This window comes from Falco naumanni, chromosome 4, assembly GCF_017639655.2.
Source record: "Falco naumanni isolate bFalNau1 chromosome 4, bFalNau1.pat, whole genome shotgun sequence".
NCBI lineage: Eukaryota > Metazoa > Chordata > Aves > Falconiformes > Falconidae > Falco > Falco naumanni.
Window position 1 is genome coordinate 109,572,636 of NC_054057.1, and position 15,126 is coordinate 109,587,761.

At 47.0% G+C, this 15,126-nt stretch overlaps 1 protein-coding gene across 6 annotated transcripts; it reads right to left on the reverse strand.

The window, feature by feature from the left end:
• Window positions 1–1,671: 1,671 nt before the first annotated feature.
• Window positions 1,672–11,361, reverse strand: LOC121088100 (CCHC-type zinc finger nucleic acid binding protein). Of its 6 annotated transcripts, none has more exons than XM_040593811.1 (5): window positions 11,251–11,361; window positions 4,343–4,462; window positions 3,981–4,073; window positions 3,593–3,791; window positions 1,672–2,651 (listed from the first exon to the last, which is right to left on the reverse strand). In XM_040593811.1, the coding sequence occupies exons 2-5, from the start codon at window positions 4,443–4,445 to the stop codon at window positions 2,534–2,536; spliced, it is 513 nt and encodes a 170-aa protein (XP_040449745.1). In that variant the 5' UTR covers window positions 4,446–4,462; window positions 11,251–11,361; the 3' UTR covers window positions 1,672–2,533. The 6 variants fall into 6 exon arrangements, with proteins under 6 accessions (XP_040449745.1, XP_040449740.1, XP_040449743.1 ...); XM_040593806.1 differs by having other exon boundaries at window positions 3,593–3,794; window positions 3,981–4,076; XM_040593809.1 differs by lacking the exon at window positions 11,251–11,361 and adding an exon at window positions 10,789–10,938.
• Between the last annotated feature and the right edge of the window lie 3,765 nt (window positions 11,362–15,126).

A 15,126-nucleotide genomic window follows, 5' to 3' on the forward strand; every position in this document is an offset into this window, starting at 1 on the left:
GCCACCTCCCTTCGGTTTTACACTCGGTTCCTTCTACGTCTTTATGTCACGCTGACCAGGCAGAAGCAAATAGTTGGAATTTTTTTCTGCTTAGGCAAAGCACCGCAAGAACATTCCCTAGTGAAGTACCTTAAATAAAGGCACCTCGGCCCACGGTTCTGCCTGCGCAGCAGGACCGGCTCAGGTCGGCTGCTGCCAGCCAAGCCACGGGCCTTCTACCGCCCTGTACTCACTGCTCCTCCCCAGCAATCTCTTCCTTCTCCCTGAACTACGGCTCAATGTTTTCCACAGGCTTTGAACACCAAACCCAGGCTGAAAGCTTTAGTTCTAAATCTTCATTAAATGCTAAGCAACTCTAAATGGCTACGGCAGCCCACTGCAAAACAGCAGCAATCCCATCGGTTCACCTGATGCAACTCAGCAGCTACAACCACCAGCTTTCCTGGACACCCACCTTCTAGGCATCAGATTTCCTGAAACAACCTGAAGCTTATCAGGCACCACACGCTCCCAGGCACCAGTTCTCGTTGGGATCTGCCACTTCATCAACCGCAGAGGTCCCGCTGCTGCTCTGTAAGCCTCACCTACATGCTCGTCTGCTGAAAGCCACAGGCTGAAGTTGCTCCTGGCAGACCACAAGCCTTCAGGGGCACCACTGCATCCATCACCTTTAACAGCCTGGCTTCCAAAATAACTGAAAACCTTAATGCGCTACTCAACGGGTTAACTGTCAACAGAGAGCTAGAAGACAAGTAAAGGAGCCAATTCGGTTTCACTCCAGCACAGCTGAGCCTGGTGCTTCTCCTCTCTGACAGGACCTACACCCCATCGCCCAAACATCGCAGGCCCTTTTTCCCAGTGCTGTAGCACACAGAGCCTATGAAAACCACTTTGGGACTTCAAAGGAAAGCCTTTGGTTTGCGTGTGAGGATGCAAACACAAGCAGCCTACAGCACACCCCCCCTGGCGCAGCTGGGCAGATTCCAGATGACCTGCCAGCGCTCCTGAAGGCAGCCAAGCGCTCGAGGTACCTCCAGCTTTGCCCAGCACTGCAGGCGCCCCTTCTCCAGCCCTGCCTCACAGCCAGGCACGCCGCAGTCAAGAACTCCTGCCCTTGTTTTTCTTGCACGTCAAGACGACTTTATTCACTGAGTGGACGTGCTCAGGATACAGATGAGAAGGGAGCCGACAGTGACTTCTAACCATTTACTAAGCCTCAGTCAACCAGCACACTGGAACGTGCAGGAACGGGCAGTGCCCGTAACACGGGGCGTGGGACAAGACAGCTCTTGGTGCAGTAACACCGGTGAAGGCTGAGGTGCTGCTACCAGACCGTGAAACTGCTCCGGCCCTGGAGCTCACAGCACCCCCAACAACTGCTGGGCCTTCTTCAAAGGTTTTAAAGGAACAGCTTCAAGTGCCTGGGCAGGGATGAAACAAGCCCACACAACCCATTCGCATGAGCATACACAGATCCACAGCAGCCTGGAAGAACGGCTGCGTATTTGACATTTACAGTTTGATGCTACCTGATGGAGACTTAACATAAAGACAGTACAAAAGAAAAGTCCAAACTAAAACTTTTTACACCTCCACATACCCCTTTTTAATATGTTATTTTGCACTGTGTACATGAAAACCAAAAATAAACAAAAGGAACTTTAGCCAAACTCCCCTTCCTCCTCCAGCTTTATTGATAGTTTAAAATTACATTTTCTATGTTCTAGGACTTCAATTGCTTTTACCATCTTACTTTAAAAACTGATTACAAGCAAATGAAACTCAGTTGTCTAAGTGATATAGTATACAAAAATAACATCTTGCTTTCTGTGAAAATGCATTTATTTGCAACTCCTGAATAGCTCCAAATTGTATATGCTATGAGCACTGATGTCTGGGTTTCAGATTTACTTTGAAATATTTACTCAAAAGCTTTCCATTACGTTCTGTATCTCCAACATGAACATTCATTGACTGAATTACTGTTACTTTTAAGTTTATTCCCGATTTCTCTCTCTCTCTCTCATGGCCATGAACAGGCATGTGCATCTTGTTTGTTTACTCCCACTCAGCTATATGCTCTAGGTAGGGCCCGATACAGATATTACTTGGTGTTAACAGCTACTGAGGTCAGACAATCCAAGGCCATTGTAATAAAATTAAAGTTATGAGGAAGTTTAGACACTTCCAGAATTTCTTTCCTCCTGCATAGGATCACTTCCATGTAACCCAGAGAGGGTTTGCTGGTCTGACTCAACTCTTCCCACTCATCAATCCCTATTCACCAGTGGCACGGAAAGGGGGTTCTTTAACAAAGCATTATACATAACACCTCTACCAAACTAAACATAAACATTTTTGTAGTTAAATGCAGAAAGTTGATTTTTCCACCCCTTTCCTCCTTTTACACGGCAAGTAAAGCTCACTGGCCTGGGAGTAGCCTCTATCTGCCAACCTTTGGCCAGTGAAGAGGATTCAGAGAAAAATAATACAACCATCAATCAGAAAAAGGAGGGGCGACAAAGGAAAATAATTAGGCTGTAGCTTCAATTGTGCATTCTCGTGCAAGGTGCCCTGACTCGCCGCAGCGATAGCAGTTGACTTCACTGGTCTTGCTGCAGTTGATGGCTACATGGCCAGTTTCACCACACCTGCAAAAAGCAAATGATTTGATCAAAGACATCCAGAAAAAGTCAAGTCAGAAAAGCAATCCTATTCTGTCAGGTACATCATCTACTTAAACCTCACACAACACTAGTTCTTGCACTCAAAGACTTCTGTTTTAGTGTTCCAAAATTCTTTGACAAGGCAAGCTTCTGTCCTCACCAGAGCAAGGAACTGTTCCCCAACTCCTCAACTCGCACTAATCACTATATGCCAAAACCACGCTACATCAAACACAGAAGTTGGTAAAAAGAAAAAAACCAAACCACCCTTGTGCTGGGTTTTGCCTGCTTCAATGCCTCTGTCTGCAGTTCAGCCTTGTTCTGAGAGTAAGTAGTAACTCAAACACACCATGTTCTCTCTCCTTCCTCCACAGGAGGGAACTTTGGCAGGAGTGCAGAAGACTGCACTCAGGAAGGCACTGTTTCTGGTACAGGTCTGCATGCGAAAGCCAGGCAGCATTTTGAAGCTGGCATTTCAAACTGATTTAAAACCTGCTTCTATGTGTAGTTCCTACAACCAAGACATTTAAAGTATATTCTCACTGGGGCTGGCTGTGCCAGTCAACTGATTTGTACAGCTGGAGTTTGTTAGTTCCCAGAGGATACAGGGTACCCAACTCTAGTTTACATTTGTGCTACAGGCAAGTACTTCCTGTTACCTTCCACAAAAAGATAGAGCCCTTTCTCCTGTACAGCTCAAGGGATTTAACATCTGCATTTTTCTGGCCATCTAGAGATGCAAATCACTGAACTGATTACTCGACTGGGCTAGCAGGTGTTACAAATCTTCATTTTGAACAGTAGATAATTCTTAAAACAACTAGGCTAGCTGGCCAAAGTTTAGGCTTCATTTCCTAACCAAAATCAGACTCAGCAATGCATGTGTCACTTAAGGTACATTTTGCAGTTGTCTTATCAGTTCTTACCTATAGCATTTCACTTTGGTGCAGTCTTTTTGAATGTGTCCAAACTCTCCACAAGAATAGCACTTCTGCTCATCTGCATGGTCACAGTCACGAGCCAGGTGGCCAGGTTTGCCACAGTTGTAGCAGCACTGCTCTCTCTCCCTCTTGGGTTCCTTGCAGTCCTTCGCAATATGGCCACCTCTACCGCAGTTATAGCAGGCTTCCACAATAAGAAAAACATACCAAACAAGACTATAAAACCTTGGTAGAGTGAGATGTAGCATGCTTGTAATATAGGACACGTACAGCTAATGTTTTACTGACTTTTGATCAGTGTACTGTATCCTTCTCTTCAACCCCAGATCTCTGTCCATATGATTGAAGAGGTAGAATATTTAGTGATACTTACCATCCTCCTGAAGATCACAGTCCTTGGCAAGGTGGCCAGACTCACCACAGCGGTAACAGATGTCCGGGAGAGATGAAGACATGAACTGGAAGCCTGCTTGAATAACAGGAGAGAAAAAAGGCTTAAGGGTTAAGTTCAGAATATTCTAAGAGTTCATCAAGGACACTGCCAGCTGAATTGACAAGTTAACTTAATGCCCTGGGCAAAATTCTTATGCAGAGGTAAGAACCAACCAAATTTATTACTAGTTTATGTCTCATCTTCTTCACTTTGGACTGACAAAGCCAGTTTTACAGACTACAGAGTGGTCAGCTAGAGATCTTACTACACAAATAAACTGAAAAATCACAACAACCAATCACCTCTGCCACGGCTTCTCATCCCACGACCACGGCCAATTCCAGTAGGGCACTCCCGAGCCCAGTGGCCAGTACGTCCACACTTGAAGCACTCGTTGCTGCTCATGGCTGCAGATTAGCTGCCTGAGGAAGAAAGACACTTTTAGAACACCTTCTCCTCCCCCAAACCAAAACCTGCATTAAAATTAAGAGATTTAGAGGTTTCCCACAGTGAACACCAAGCAGGACTTCTGGCTTACCCAGTATTCTTTTACAATACTGATCATGACTACTAAAACCACTGTAGAGGATAAGCTTTGCCTGGAGTAAGGCAGCTCTGAACAGCAAAAAAAAAAAAACAAACTCAAAACCAGCGTAACACGTAGTGTTTCCTCTGTTCAGTTTTTGTAGACAGTCTTCACTTCAAGACCTTGTAAAATGCTTCGTAGTGGGGGAGAAAAAGAAGTAGACCCCTTTAACTGTTGTCTTACCAGGGTTACTGTTGTTCTCTTTCAGTAATGCACCTTCTTATTTCCCAGAGTTAAAACGCAAAAGCCAGCTACTTCCCTCTACAAATTTTTTTCTTCCTGGCTTTCTCTTGAAGTGTCTGACTGGCAACTACGTTTATTGAGTAATCCAGCTTCATTCTAGCAGCTACTTGTAAGAATAGGCAGTTATTAAACCTAAAGCCTTAAAGAGCACATTAGCTTAACATTTGAATACTTAAGCTCTTTAAGACCTATATCACAGGTAAACTCTGAGAAACAAGATTTACAACTGCAGTATATTAAGTATGCAGCCTGAGCTACAGGTTAACTCCCAGGTTTACATGGAAAGAAAATGTTTAAGACATTTGGCTTCCCTAAAAGACACCAGACACTTGCCAGATATCTAGAAGGCTAACTTGGAAAGCATCCTTAGAATGCTGGGAGAACATCAGATAGGCATGCCTGTCCGAGACTGCACAAACCACTTCTTTTGCCCATATTGGGGAACAGAGGTATGCATTTCGTGGAGCAGAAAGTCAGTCTGCCACAGGCCACTGAGGCAGTGGTTAGGATGGGGCAGGTTAAACAGACTGCGGTCACAGTACCACAACTCCCCTAAGCTGTAAAACAGTTACGCAAGACTCCTAGAACTAGAAGAAGAACAAGGAAGTTAAACATTTAAATTTAAGCCTTTTAAAAAAGTGTGCTTGAAGACAAGTTTAAAGTACACCGGTCTAAAAATACCTCTGTCAAGCTTTGTTTTGATGAAGTCTCCTCAAGTTTAAATGCTTCACATGCTCTCTCCCAATTCATTATTCTCAACCCAAGAGAAACAGAATCATTATTTGGTATGTTTGGCAGTTTACCTAATCTCCCCATCAAGGTAATCCTCCTCTCATAACCCTACAATCTATTCACATTAGAATGCTTCCCTCCCCCCCAAACCATGCAACATCCCAGATTACCAGGAGCATTCACGAGTTATATCTTGAAGAAAGCCACTACAGAAGCAGTCAGAACAACACAAGACCTCAAGAAAGAACCAGAATCGGCATCCTGGCATTTAGCTCTTAAATGGAGAGAGTACATCTAAACATGAATTTTTATTTAAAGTACTGCAATGCTGAACAAGCTTACTGCAGCTTTTAGCTACTCCTCCCTCAAAGCAGTTCCTCTCTCCAATCATCTTCAGCACAGAAGTGACTATCCATCCTTCCAACCTCAGCAGAACCCTCAGTATTTAAAGTACGAGAGATACAAGCTTAGTATGCTACTTCTGTAATGCCACATCTGCCTTCCAGCTCGACCAGATGAAGGTGTTCACTCAAAGTGCTCAAATGAAAGGTTGCAAGATGATCTTAAACAGATCTAAACCAGAATAAAACAACTGGTTGCCTGAACACTTCAGAGATATACTTGGATTTTACATGTAACTGTCTTCTCTGCTTCATCTCGGTCTTCAAAGATTCCAAACCATCTTATTAGGACACCTAAGGGTGCAGAGCATTCAACTGTGGTGGCAGCAGCTGGCACTCAGTGTGCTATTGTTTATGCCTGTTTTCATAGCAACCATGTTGACACTGCGGAACAGGAAAAACACATGCAAAGCCAACTGCAGGAGCTGGGCTCAAGCACAAGGGTTGATGCTGCTTTAAATTTAAAGCAGACAAGACAGGGGTCTCTTGAGTTATATACCAAGGTATATTCTTCACACAACTTCTAACTCTTCTAAAGTCTTTACAACACTTTTACAGATACTAACTACCAGGCTTTCATTCTAAACCACGAACTTGAGACTACAGCAGTATGTGACAGGATCAAATATTGCCACCAGTTACCCACATGAAGATCCTAACAAAGTCAGATTAACATACAGTAAAAGACAAACACTTAATAGGTGAGCTAGATCTGCTTTAGATACACAGTGGAGAAGTTTTTATACCAAGATTGATCTGCCAGCCTGAATCTAGTCTGTCCATCTGCCAGTGAGGGTCAGGATCTGCATGACAGCCAAAGCTCACTACTCACTGCCCCAAAGGAACCTGAAAAAAGAAGTTTTACACCCAATTCAAGAATCGCTTCCCTTTTAACTACTCCCTCAAGAGGAAAACCTGAAGTTTCTTTTCCTCTGGTATACATCAAATTGGCTTTAGGTTTCTTACTCGGTTTGTGTAATCTTAGTTCGCCAAACAACATTCTCTGCACAACTATCCTTCAAGGCTATTTGAGAGAGATTCATTTAAAACCCTTTATCTTCAGAGGCCCCTCTTCCCCCTGGACTCAGATATTTGAAGGTTACAGCTGCCACGTAAGTACGATTACAAAGCATGCTGCTCCATCTTCAGATACCCTAAGTATATGATAAAAGTACCAAACACAGTTTGCCCGGAATTTCTCCTCACCAGTATTTTAATGTTTAACTTCTGCATTCTTCCTGTAAAGGATCTGAAACAAAAACAAGCTCACCAGCTAGAGGTGGATGCAGCTGACACTGGTTTTACTCACCCCACATTCTAAGAAACCTTACATGAAACCAAACTGCCCACCAGTGTAAACTCGTTTTTAAAGCCAATAAAAGGCTTTATCTGAAAACGAAATCCAACAGCCACCTTTAAGGAGAAGAGGCTGGTTCAGAAGACAAGTCCTTAAATGGGTAGTCTCCAGCCTGTTTGGACACCATTACATTACTCAGTAACCTCCATGAGAAAAAAAAAATCACCCATGAGTGAAAACCAACCAAGTTCACATTCTCCTCTATTAGTCAATACTCCTCCATTTTGTCATCACAGGCAAGTTTCCAGCAGTTCCTTTTATCTATCAAGGCCACCTCCAGTACTTGCTGAAGTCTTCCTGGAAAGTTTTCACTGAAGTTGTATCTATTAGTGTTTTCCACAGTTCAACCGTGTCACACAAAGCACACACAAAGCAGCTTGCCTCCCCCTCGACAGCCCACAGAACTATATTTTCACCTCACCAGGACACAAAAATAAGTAACAGAAAACAAACTATGTCCTCACTAAGTATTTCTGAGCCAGGTCAAATTCTGCAAGATACTAATCCACTGCCTCAGATTAGATTGCAACAGTTGTGAAGAAACACAAGTTCAGTTGCCCTCAAACCTTACCTTTCTACTAAAGAAACAAGTGTCATTCATCTGAACTCCTTCTACAGAGTTCTGTAATGGTAGTTTCAAGTTGAAATAAATCATCCTGCAGCCATTCAGCAAAAAATTAAGGATGAATTTTGTTTTGTAAGATTATCCTACTGCTAAAAAACCAGCTCCAAGATCCAAGTGGGAAGTGCCACCACTGTGGTTTCTTACATCAAATCTAAAGCTTCCAAGAACAACTTAAGTACCCAGCTTCAGAGTAACAAAAGTTTGTGATTCTTCTAGTGATACTCTTTTATCAAACGTCAAAGTGGAAGATCATGCCTTTCTGTGGCTTGACTGTTAATATGCATTCAGAACTTTTTAAAGCGGGAGATGTGCTATTAATCTGCAGGCTTCACACACAAGATCCAACAACATCCAAGCCTGGTTTAGTAGCCCCTCTGATGGAAACAACTACCACTCCTTTTTTTATGGCTTTTAGCCTAGACGCCCTCTGAGGATGAAGTTGTTTTAACAAACAAAAACTAAGGCTCCCATAGTAGAAAGGAAGTTGAACTTCACCTCTGAGATTACTCATGGATTTTTCTGGATACTAGCACTTCCTTAGAATTCAACAGCCCAACAGTAACAGGAGCAGTTATCTTCATTATACTTACCAGGTGCTTCTTTTCATCTGCAAGTATCACTTTTATTCAGTATTAATAGGACTTCACTACTTCAATCAAAGGACAGACTAGATAAATGCCACTGCTAAAGCCAGCGTACTTAAGAGCTCTGGCCAGTCAGCTATACCAAAGAGGCAAACCTGATCATCAGCAGTTTCCTTCCAGGCTGTTGGTGATCCACCTACAATACCACACCTGAATTTGACAAGGCAGCCTGAACATGGTGAAACCCCTATGTAACAGGCAGCTTAGTTTTCCCCTCCTGTAAGATAAGCAAACTGAAAGGCAGAAAGGACTACTAGCAGAAGTTCTAGCATTTAGTTTCAAAAGAGAAGTCAAAATATTACTCATTTAAAGAAAAAAGCTACCCGTGAGGAGTTTTTATTTCCCAATAACTGCATTTTAAGAATTGAACACAGACACATGACTTTCACAAAAGCTACCGAGTATTCAGCTGGTTGAACTTCCACATCTGTAACCTGAAAACATACTACAGAGAGAGTTAGTGATGCTCCTGTCTCTGGCTTTTGTCCTCACTAGAAGAAGATATAAAATTAAGCATTCTGACCACCAGATAACAATACCCCAGTTCTGAAAGGCAGCAGTCTGAAACTTCAGGAAAACTTGCAGCGGTGGAAAGCCAAGCCCTACATTCCATTTAGACTCCCCCAATACACTCCACAGCCAAGGTGCTCCAAGAATGCTGAATATTAACCAAAACTTGAAAACTTGGAAACCTGCTGAGAGGCCAGAAATATATCATGACTTCAATTAGGCTAGTAATTCTGAGATAGCTTTGTTGACTCAAATCAGGAAAGCAAAAGTTCACTAAAAATGTGACTCTGTAGCACTTTCTGCCTATGCATAACAGAGTGGGAGACACTCCAGATTATCTACCAAATAAGCACATTCTACCATCTTCCCCTTTTATTTTTTATTGCTATCTGTACAAAATGTTAAGCCTGAAGTAAACATCATCAGCAATACTTATAGTTTTTCACATAAAATTCAGTCCAGACACTATCAAAATCAGTTTTAAAACATGGCAGGTTAAGCCTGTAACTCTCAAAGTTGTTGCACAGCCCTGGTGAACTCCTTTAACCTCTTCCCTTTGAAGACAGATGCAGGATTGCTTCTCTAGGCAAGTTTGTGCTCAGGAGGAAAACTGCACTAGGCAACCCTAACGCTGTGTGGCAATGGGATCTGATTAAGTGCTGAAATGAAAATAAAACACTCTATTAAGTTTAATAACTGCTTTAACAATTCTGAATAGTAAATGAGTAACAGCGGTTACTTGAGAACTATGTCTGACAGGAACTTAAATAAAAGGCTGCTCCACTAGTCCACGATCTGTAGATGTCACAGGCTATTTTTCCTATCCATTTATAGGCCACATTTGGATTTGGAGCAGGCCACCATCCATGCCTGTGGTCGGAGACAAATAGTTGCAACACCTCGACCCTCTTGTCTCCGGCAGAGCCTCACACGTGGGGAGCCACGTGGTGCGCCCGGCCAAGGCCCCGCCAGCCGCCCCGCTGCCACCGCGCCGGGGAGCTCAGCACGGGTTTAAAAAAAAAAGAAGAGAGAGGAAAGATTTAAAAAGAAAAAAAAAAAAGAATAAACAGTTTTATTTCAGCCACCTTCCATCCAGCTCCCTGGTCTCACCAGATCTCCTCCGCGGCCTGCCTGCGGCCGCTCACTCACAGGGAAGTTAGTCACAGCGCGGCCCGCGCCGCGGCCCGGCCCCGGCCGCCTCCCCCTCCCCGGCCCGGCCCCATGAAGCGCTGCCCGCCGCCCCCGCGCCAGGCCCGGCCAGCCGGACACGGCGCCACCGGCCAACCGCCGCCACCGGACCGCCGCCCGGGCGGGAGCTGCTGCCCGGCCTGCCCCAGCACCCCGGCCCCCCTTCCCCCCCCGAAGCGCGGCCTCCCCCCGCGCCGCCCGCCGGAGCCTGACTCACCCGCCGCCCGCCCTGGCGGGGCCCGCGCCGCCCCACTCCCCCTCAGCGCTCCCGCCCGCCACCTCCCCGCCGCCCCCAGGCCAAAGGACCGCGCCCCAGCCCAGCCGGGCCGCTCGGCACCACTTTCCCGCGCACTAGGCCAGAGTGCGCCAGCGCCATCATCCCCCCGGCGCTCTGCCTTCGCTCCCCGCCGGCAGCCCCGGCAGCTCCCCGCCCTCCGCCGCCGAGGCCGGCCCGGCCATTACCTGAGGACTCCGGAGCCGCTGCGGCAGTGGCCCGCCCGGACAAGTGTAGGCCCCGCGCTGCCCGGCCCTGCCCGCCTGCTCCCGGGTCCCTTCTGGCTGCGCCACACGCGGTTTGCACACGGCCCCGCGCACTCTCCCCCCAGATCACCCCGCCCCTCCCTACTACTCTGCGCACGGCTCACTGGAGGGCACCTCTCAGCCAATGGGCGCCAACCTCTTTTCCGGGTGACCAATCCGAGTTGCAGACGGGGCCACCCAACCACGGTAGCCGAAAGGTGGGCGGGGCCCGCCCACCGAGCCTCTCCGCTCGCCTGGTGGCGGGCGGGGCGAGGGGCGGCAGCGGCCCGGCCTGGTTCGCCGGGGCAGGGGGGGCCGCGCCGCGGCAGTTCCCAGGGCGCCGCAGGACAGAGGGGCTGCTGTCAGGCTCTGCGGTACCTCCCTGCCCTTCGCACCGTGACTCACCGCCCAGGCAGCTCCGGCTTCCTCCCCGCGCCGCCTCCTCCCCCGTGCCGGGTGTCCCAGCGAAGGGCGCAGTGCGGGGAGCTCGGCGCCCGCTTGACGCCTCCCGCCAGGGGCCGTCGGGCCGCCCCGGTACTGCAGCAGCAGGCGGCGGCAGCGGAGGGCAGCGACAGGCGGGACGGCCGCGGGCCTGCGGCCTTGCGACAGGCGGCTCGCAACGGCGCGACCCTCTCCGGGCCGGCCGGCGGGAGCTGCCCGCCTGCCTCCCCTCCCTCTGCCGTTGCCCCGCCGGCTGCCGCCAGCCCCCCGCCGTGCCAGGCCGAGGAGAGCTCGCCCCCGGGCCGCCTTTGCTCCCCGCGCCGGTCCGGGCCACCCGCCCGCCGCGGGCCTGGGCTGTGCCTCTCGGTACCCCGGCGCCGCCGGCCCCGTCCCCCCGCCGGGGCTCTCCCTGCGCCGCCTCGCCGCGGGCTCTGCGTACAGCACCGCCGGTACCGGGCTGAGGCTCGGGGCACAGGCCGGCGGGGCCGTGCCAGCCTGCGGCGGGGGCCTGGGCCCCTCCTCCCGGCACGCCGCGGGCCCGCCGGCGCGGCAGCCATCTTGGCGGGGCGGCTGGGCCCGGCCGCCGGCAGCGCTAGGAAATGGTGGACGCGGGGCTGGGGCGGGCCGGGGGCGCCTCTCAGGGGATAACCGCGCTTATTGCCAGACCCCCATAACCTCATTAGTGCCGGTGATCCGTGCTCTGGTATTTAAACACATTACAGACACACGACGGAAAATGTTTGTCGAGCTACTGAACAGAATTACATTCTTATAATCCGCCTCACACTAATCTCATATGTAATACTGCTACTTAGTCTAGTACTCTGTGGCTACTGCGTTTAGTACTTGGCCATGCGAACTTTTATGTAAACCCTCTCCCTTTTGCCTAGAAATGTTGCAAACCCATCAGCGCTGAGCGCTGCGCCCAGGCCACGTCTGTGCGAACGCCCTGGGAAGTGCAGCACCCACCGCCGCTCCCCTCGGCTGGCCGTTACCGTTACCGCTCTCTTTAAAACTCTGCCTTTTCAGCTTTACGTTGAAACGCGCGTCCCCTGCCCGCCACACCCCAGGCCTGAAACCACGGCGTGAGGCGCGTCACGGAGATGCCTCGGATTGACCTTTTCTCAAGCTGTAAATCTAATATTATAGCACTGAAGTTAGGTTTCTTTTATTAGAGTATGAGTAACAACGTATGTCTCTTCCTCCGTGTTGTTAAGTGCAGTTTATTTGAGAGGGACTCGGGTTTATTTGTGTTTTGTGTGCTGTATTTGCATGTCTGTGTTGTGTGGTGTATAATATGCCGTGTTTTCCCCAGAACTAAACCAGGCCGGATTGCGTCAGCATCGAGGTTCCAAAAGGGGCCGAGCCCGTCAGGCCTACCTCTGCATGTGACCCTAGAATGTCTTGCTAAAACTTTTGCCAGCTCTCGTTCTGGTGTTTGTTTTACAGCAATGTCAGAACATCAACATTGCCAACAAGATCTGTACTCATAATAACGTTTCTGCCCATTAATTACTTTTTTCATCTCTTCTGTCATAGTTCAGCATAATTTTCATAGCCCTTGGTTGCCTCGGATACATTACAATCCTGTTCACAAGTAGTTGTACTTTTAGTTTTGATGACTACTCTTTTCAGGTGATAAAGGGAAGAAAATCTGTGTTAGCTAAGGAAGTGCTCAGAGCTTCTAAATCACCAGCGTGCCTACACTGCCTTAAAAAAAACCCAACCAAACAACAGAATCATGCCACTGAGAAAGACTGCAGAGAGAAAATCGTACAGCCTACATTTTTTCATCAAATCTTTACTTTTTTTAAAGTACTAGAACCTGGCTTCTCTCTGAGTTTTTGTAACAGAACTCAGCAATTTCAGACTGACAAAACAATTGTGATACGACTTTTCTAACTTTTTCTTGTGTTTTTGCTGGCTGTACTTCTGGTACCATCCATGAGGCTAGGAAACTCCAAGGTTAACCTGGGTGGCAATCTGTAGGCTTGCTGTCGTCGAAAGCTTCTGTGACTGATAGAGCCAGTCAATTCCCCTGAACAGATCAAAACGGTTTACTTTACTTGAAGGAGTTTCAGATCGTATCCTGGACTCTCCCTTAGTCAAAATGGAAACGGGGTCAACTGTGAGTAAAAACGCGTTACTCAAGAAGTGTTACTGCTGGTGACAAATCAACTAATCATCCTCTCTGAAGTGTACTGCCACAAATACAGTTCCAGCGTTCTTATAATATTGAATATTTTTAGCTATGTTTCATAATAATGGATGAAATTTTCCCCCAGCAGATTAGGAGAGTCTTCTAACAGCATTTGGTTCACGTGCTTACCTCAAGAATTAATTTGGCTTGTATCTTAATAAAGCTTGTGATTCTTGTTTTGCCGGTTTCTCTTTGATATTTAGGCAAGGGATAGTCTTGCAGTTAAAGAACAAAGGTGAGGCATGACATCTGTTCCTGGCTCAGTCAGTACTTCCTATAGAAAACAACGTAGACAGAAAACAAGGTAAAAGTACAAAGTCTTAAAACTCCTCACGCGCAATGAAAAGGCAATCTTATGTCAGTTCCAGGCTTCTCTGTTGTGTTAGCTCTGCCCCCAAAATCCCAAGCCTTGAGAACAATTTATGAATAACAGTGCTCAAAGGAGTTCAAGTACAGTAATAGTTGAAGGTAATCTTTTGTTTCAGCAATATATCTTTCCTAACACCGTTCTTCGAAGTGTTGGATGAAGAGCCAAAACATTTTAAGACTAAATAAATGAACAAATCACATTTTGCAACAAATGTTCTCGCGTTGTTTTCCTCTGAGTGGATGGACACGTGGGTAGGAAACTGTTTCAGTTGCCGGGCAATTGTCGTTGCTTCTCAGCCACGTATTTTTATTGTTAAGTAAATCTTACTTCATTTTGTACGTGGGATTTTTCAAACCCAAGGAGACCTAAAATAATTGCTGTGGATCGTTAAACATTCAAAAGAGAAACTGCTTTTGGAGTATGGTTTAGTTGGAAACAACGTGTCAGCAGCAGTTTCAGAACAACGAGTAGCTGTGGCCCGTTCATCCCCCGTCCCCAGCCATTCGTTTCCCCGGCAGGAGGCCATAGCAGAGCAGGAGCACGCACCGATCTTCGCACAGTTCTGCCCCTGAACGCTTTGCCCTAGCCTTGTCAGTAAATTTTAATTCCAAAAGTATAAGAAAAACAAAGGGAGAAAGTGTTTTCAAAGGTCGGCAAGTGATGTTATCCCACTAAGATCATAGATGGCTTGTGACATTCTGTATTGCAGTGTCACGTAAGAGAGGCATGTTTTGCCTGGTTTAAGCCCACTGGGTCAGCAACGTCCACCAAGATCACTCCTGCAAAAAAGGAATCATCCGTCGCTGAAAGAAACAGAGTGAGTCTTCAGTCAGCGCTGTATATTTATTTCTTCTAAAGAAGTCATAGTCAACTGGCTGTTGAAAAGAGGCCTGATAAAACACCCAGTGAAATCAGCAGCTGTGTTGGGAAAGGAAAGACTGGTTCTGGTTAATGCTTGTCCACACAAACGACAGTTCAGGAAGCTTTGGTGGTGATCTTAGGAGAAATTCTGAAATATGGATGGCATAACCTCCTGGATGATGCAACAGATAACTGGAAAGATCTGCCTGCTTCTTTTATAAAGTGTTCATATTTATATTCAAGCTTCATGGCTGAATTATTTCATAGGCTTGTATGTTCTTTTTTTCTTAGAGAGTATGTCTATGCTAAATTAGCTACATACAGTCTTGTAGGGTAAAATTATTCTGACTGAAAAAAAGCAATCATACTGACTGATTCCAGATGCTCGGTTCTTTTTTATTTGTTATAA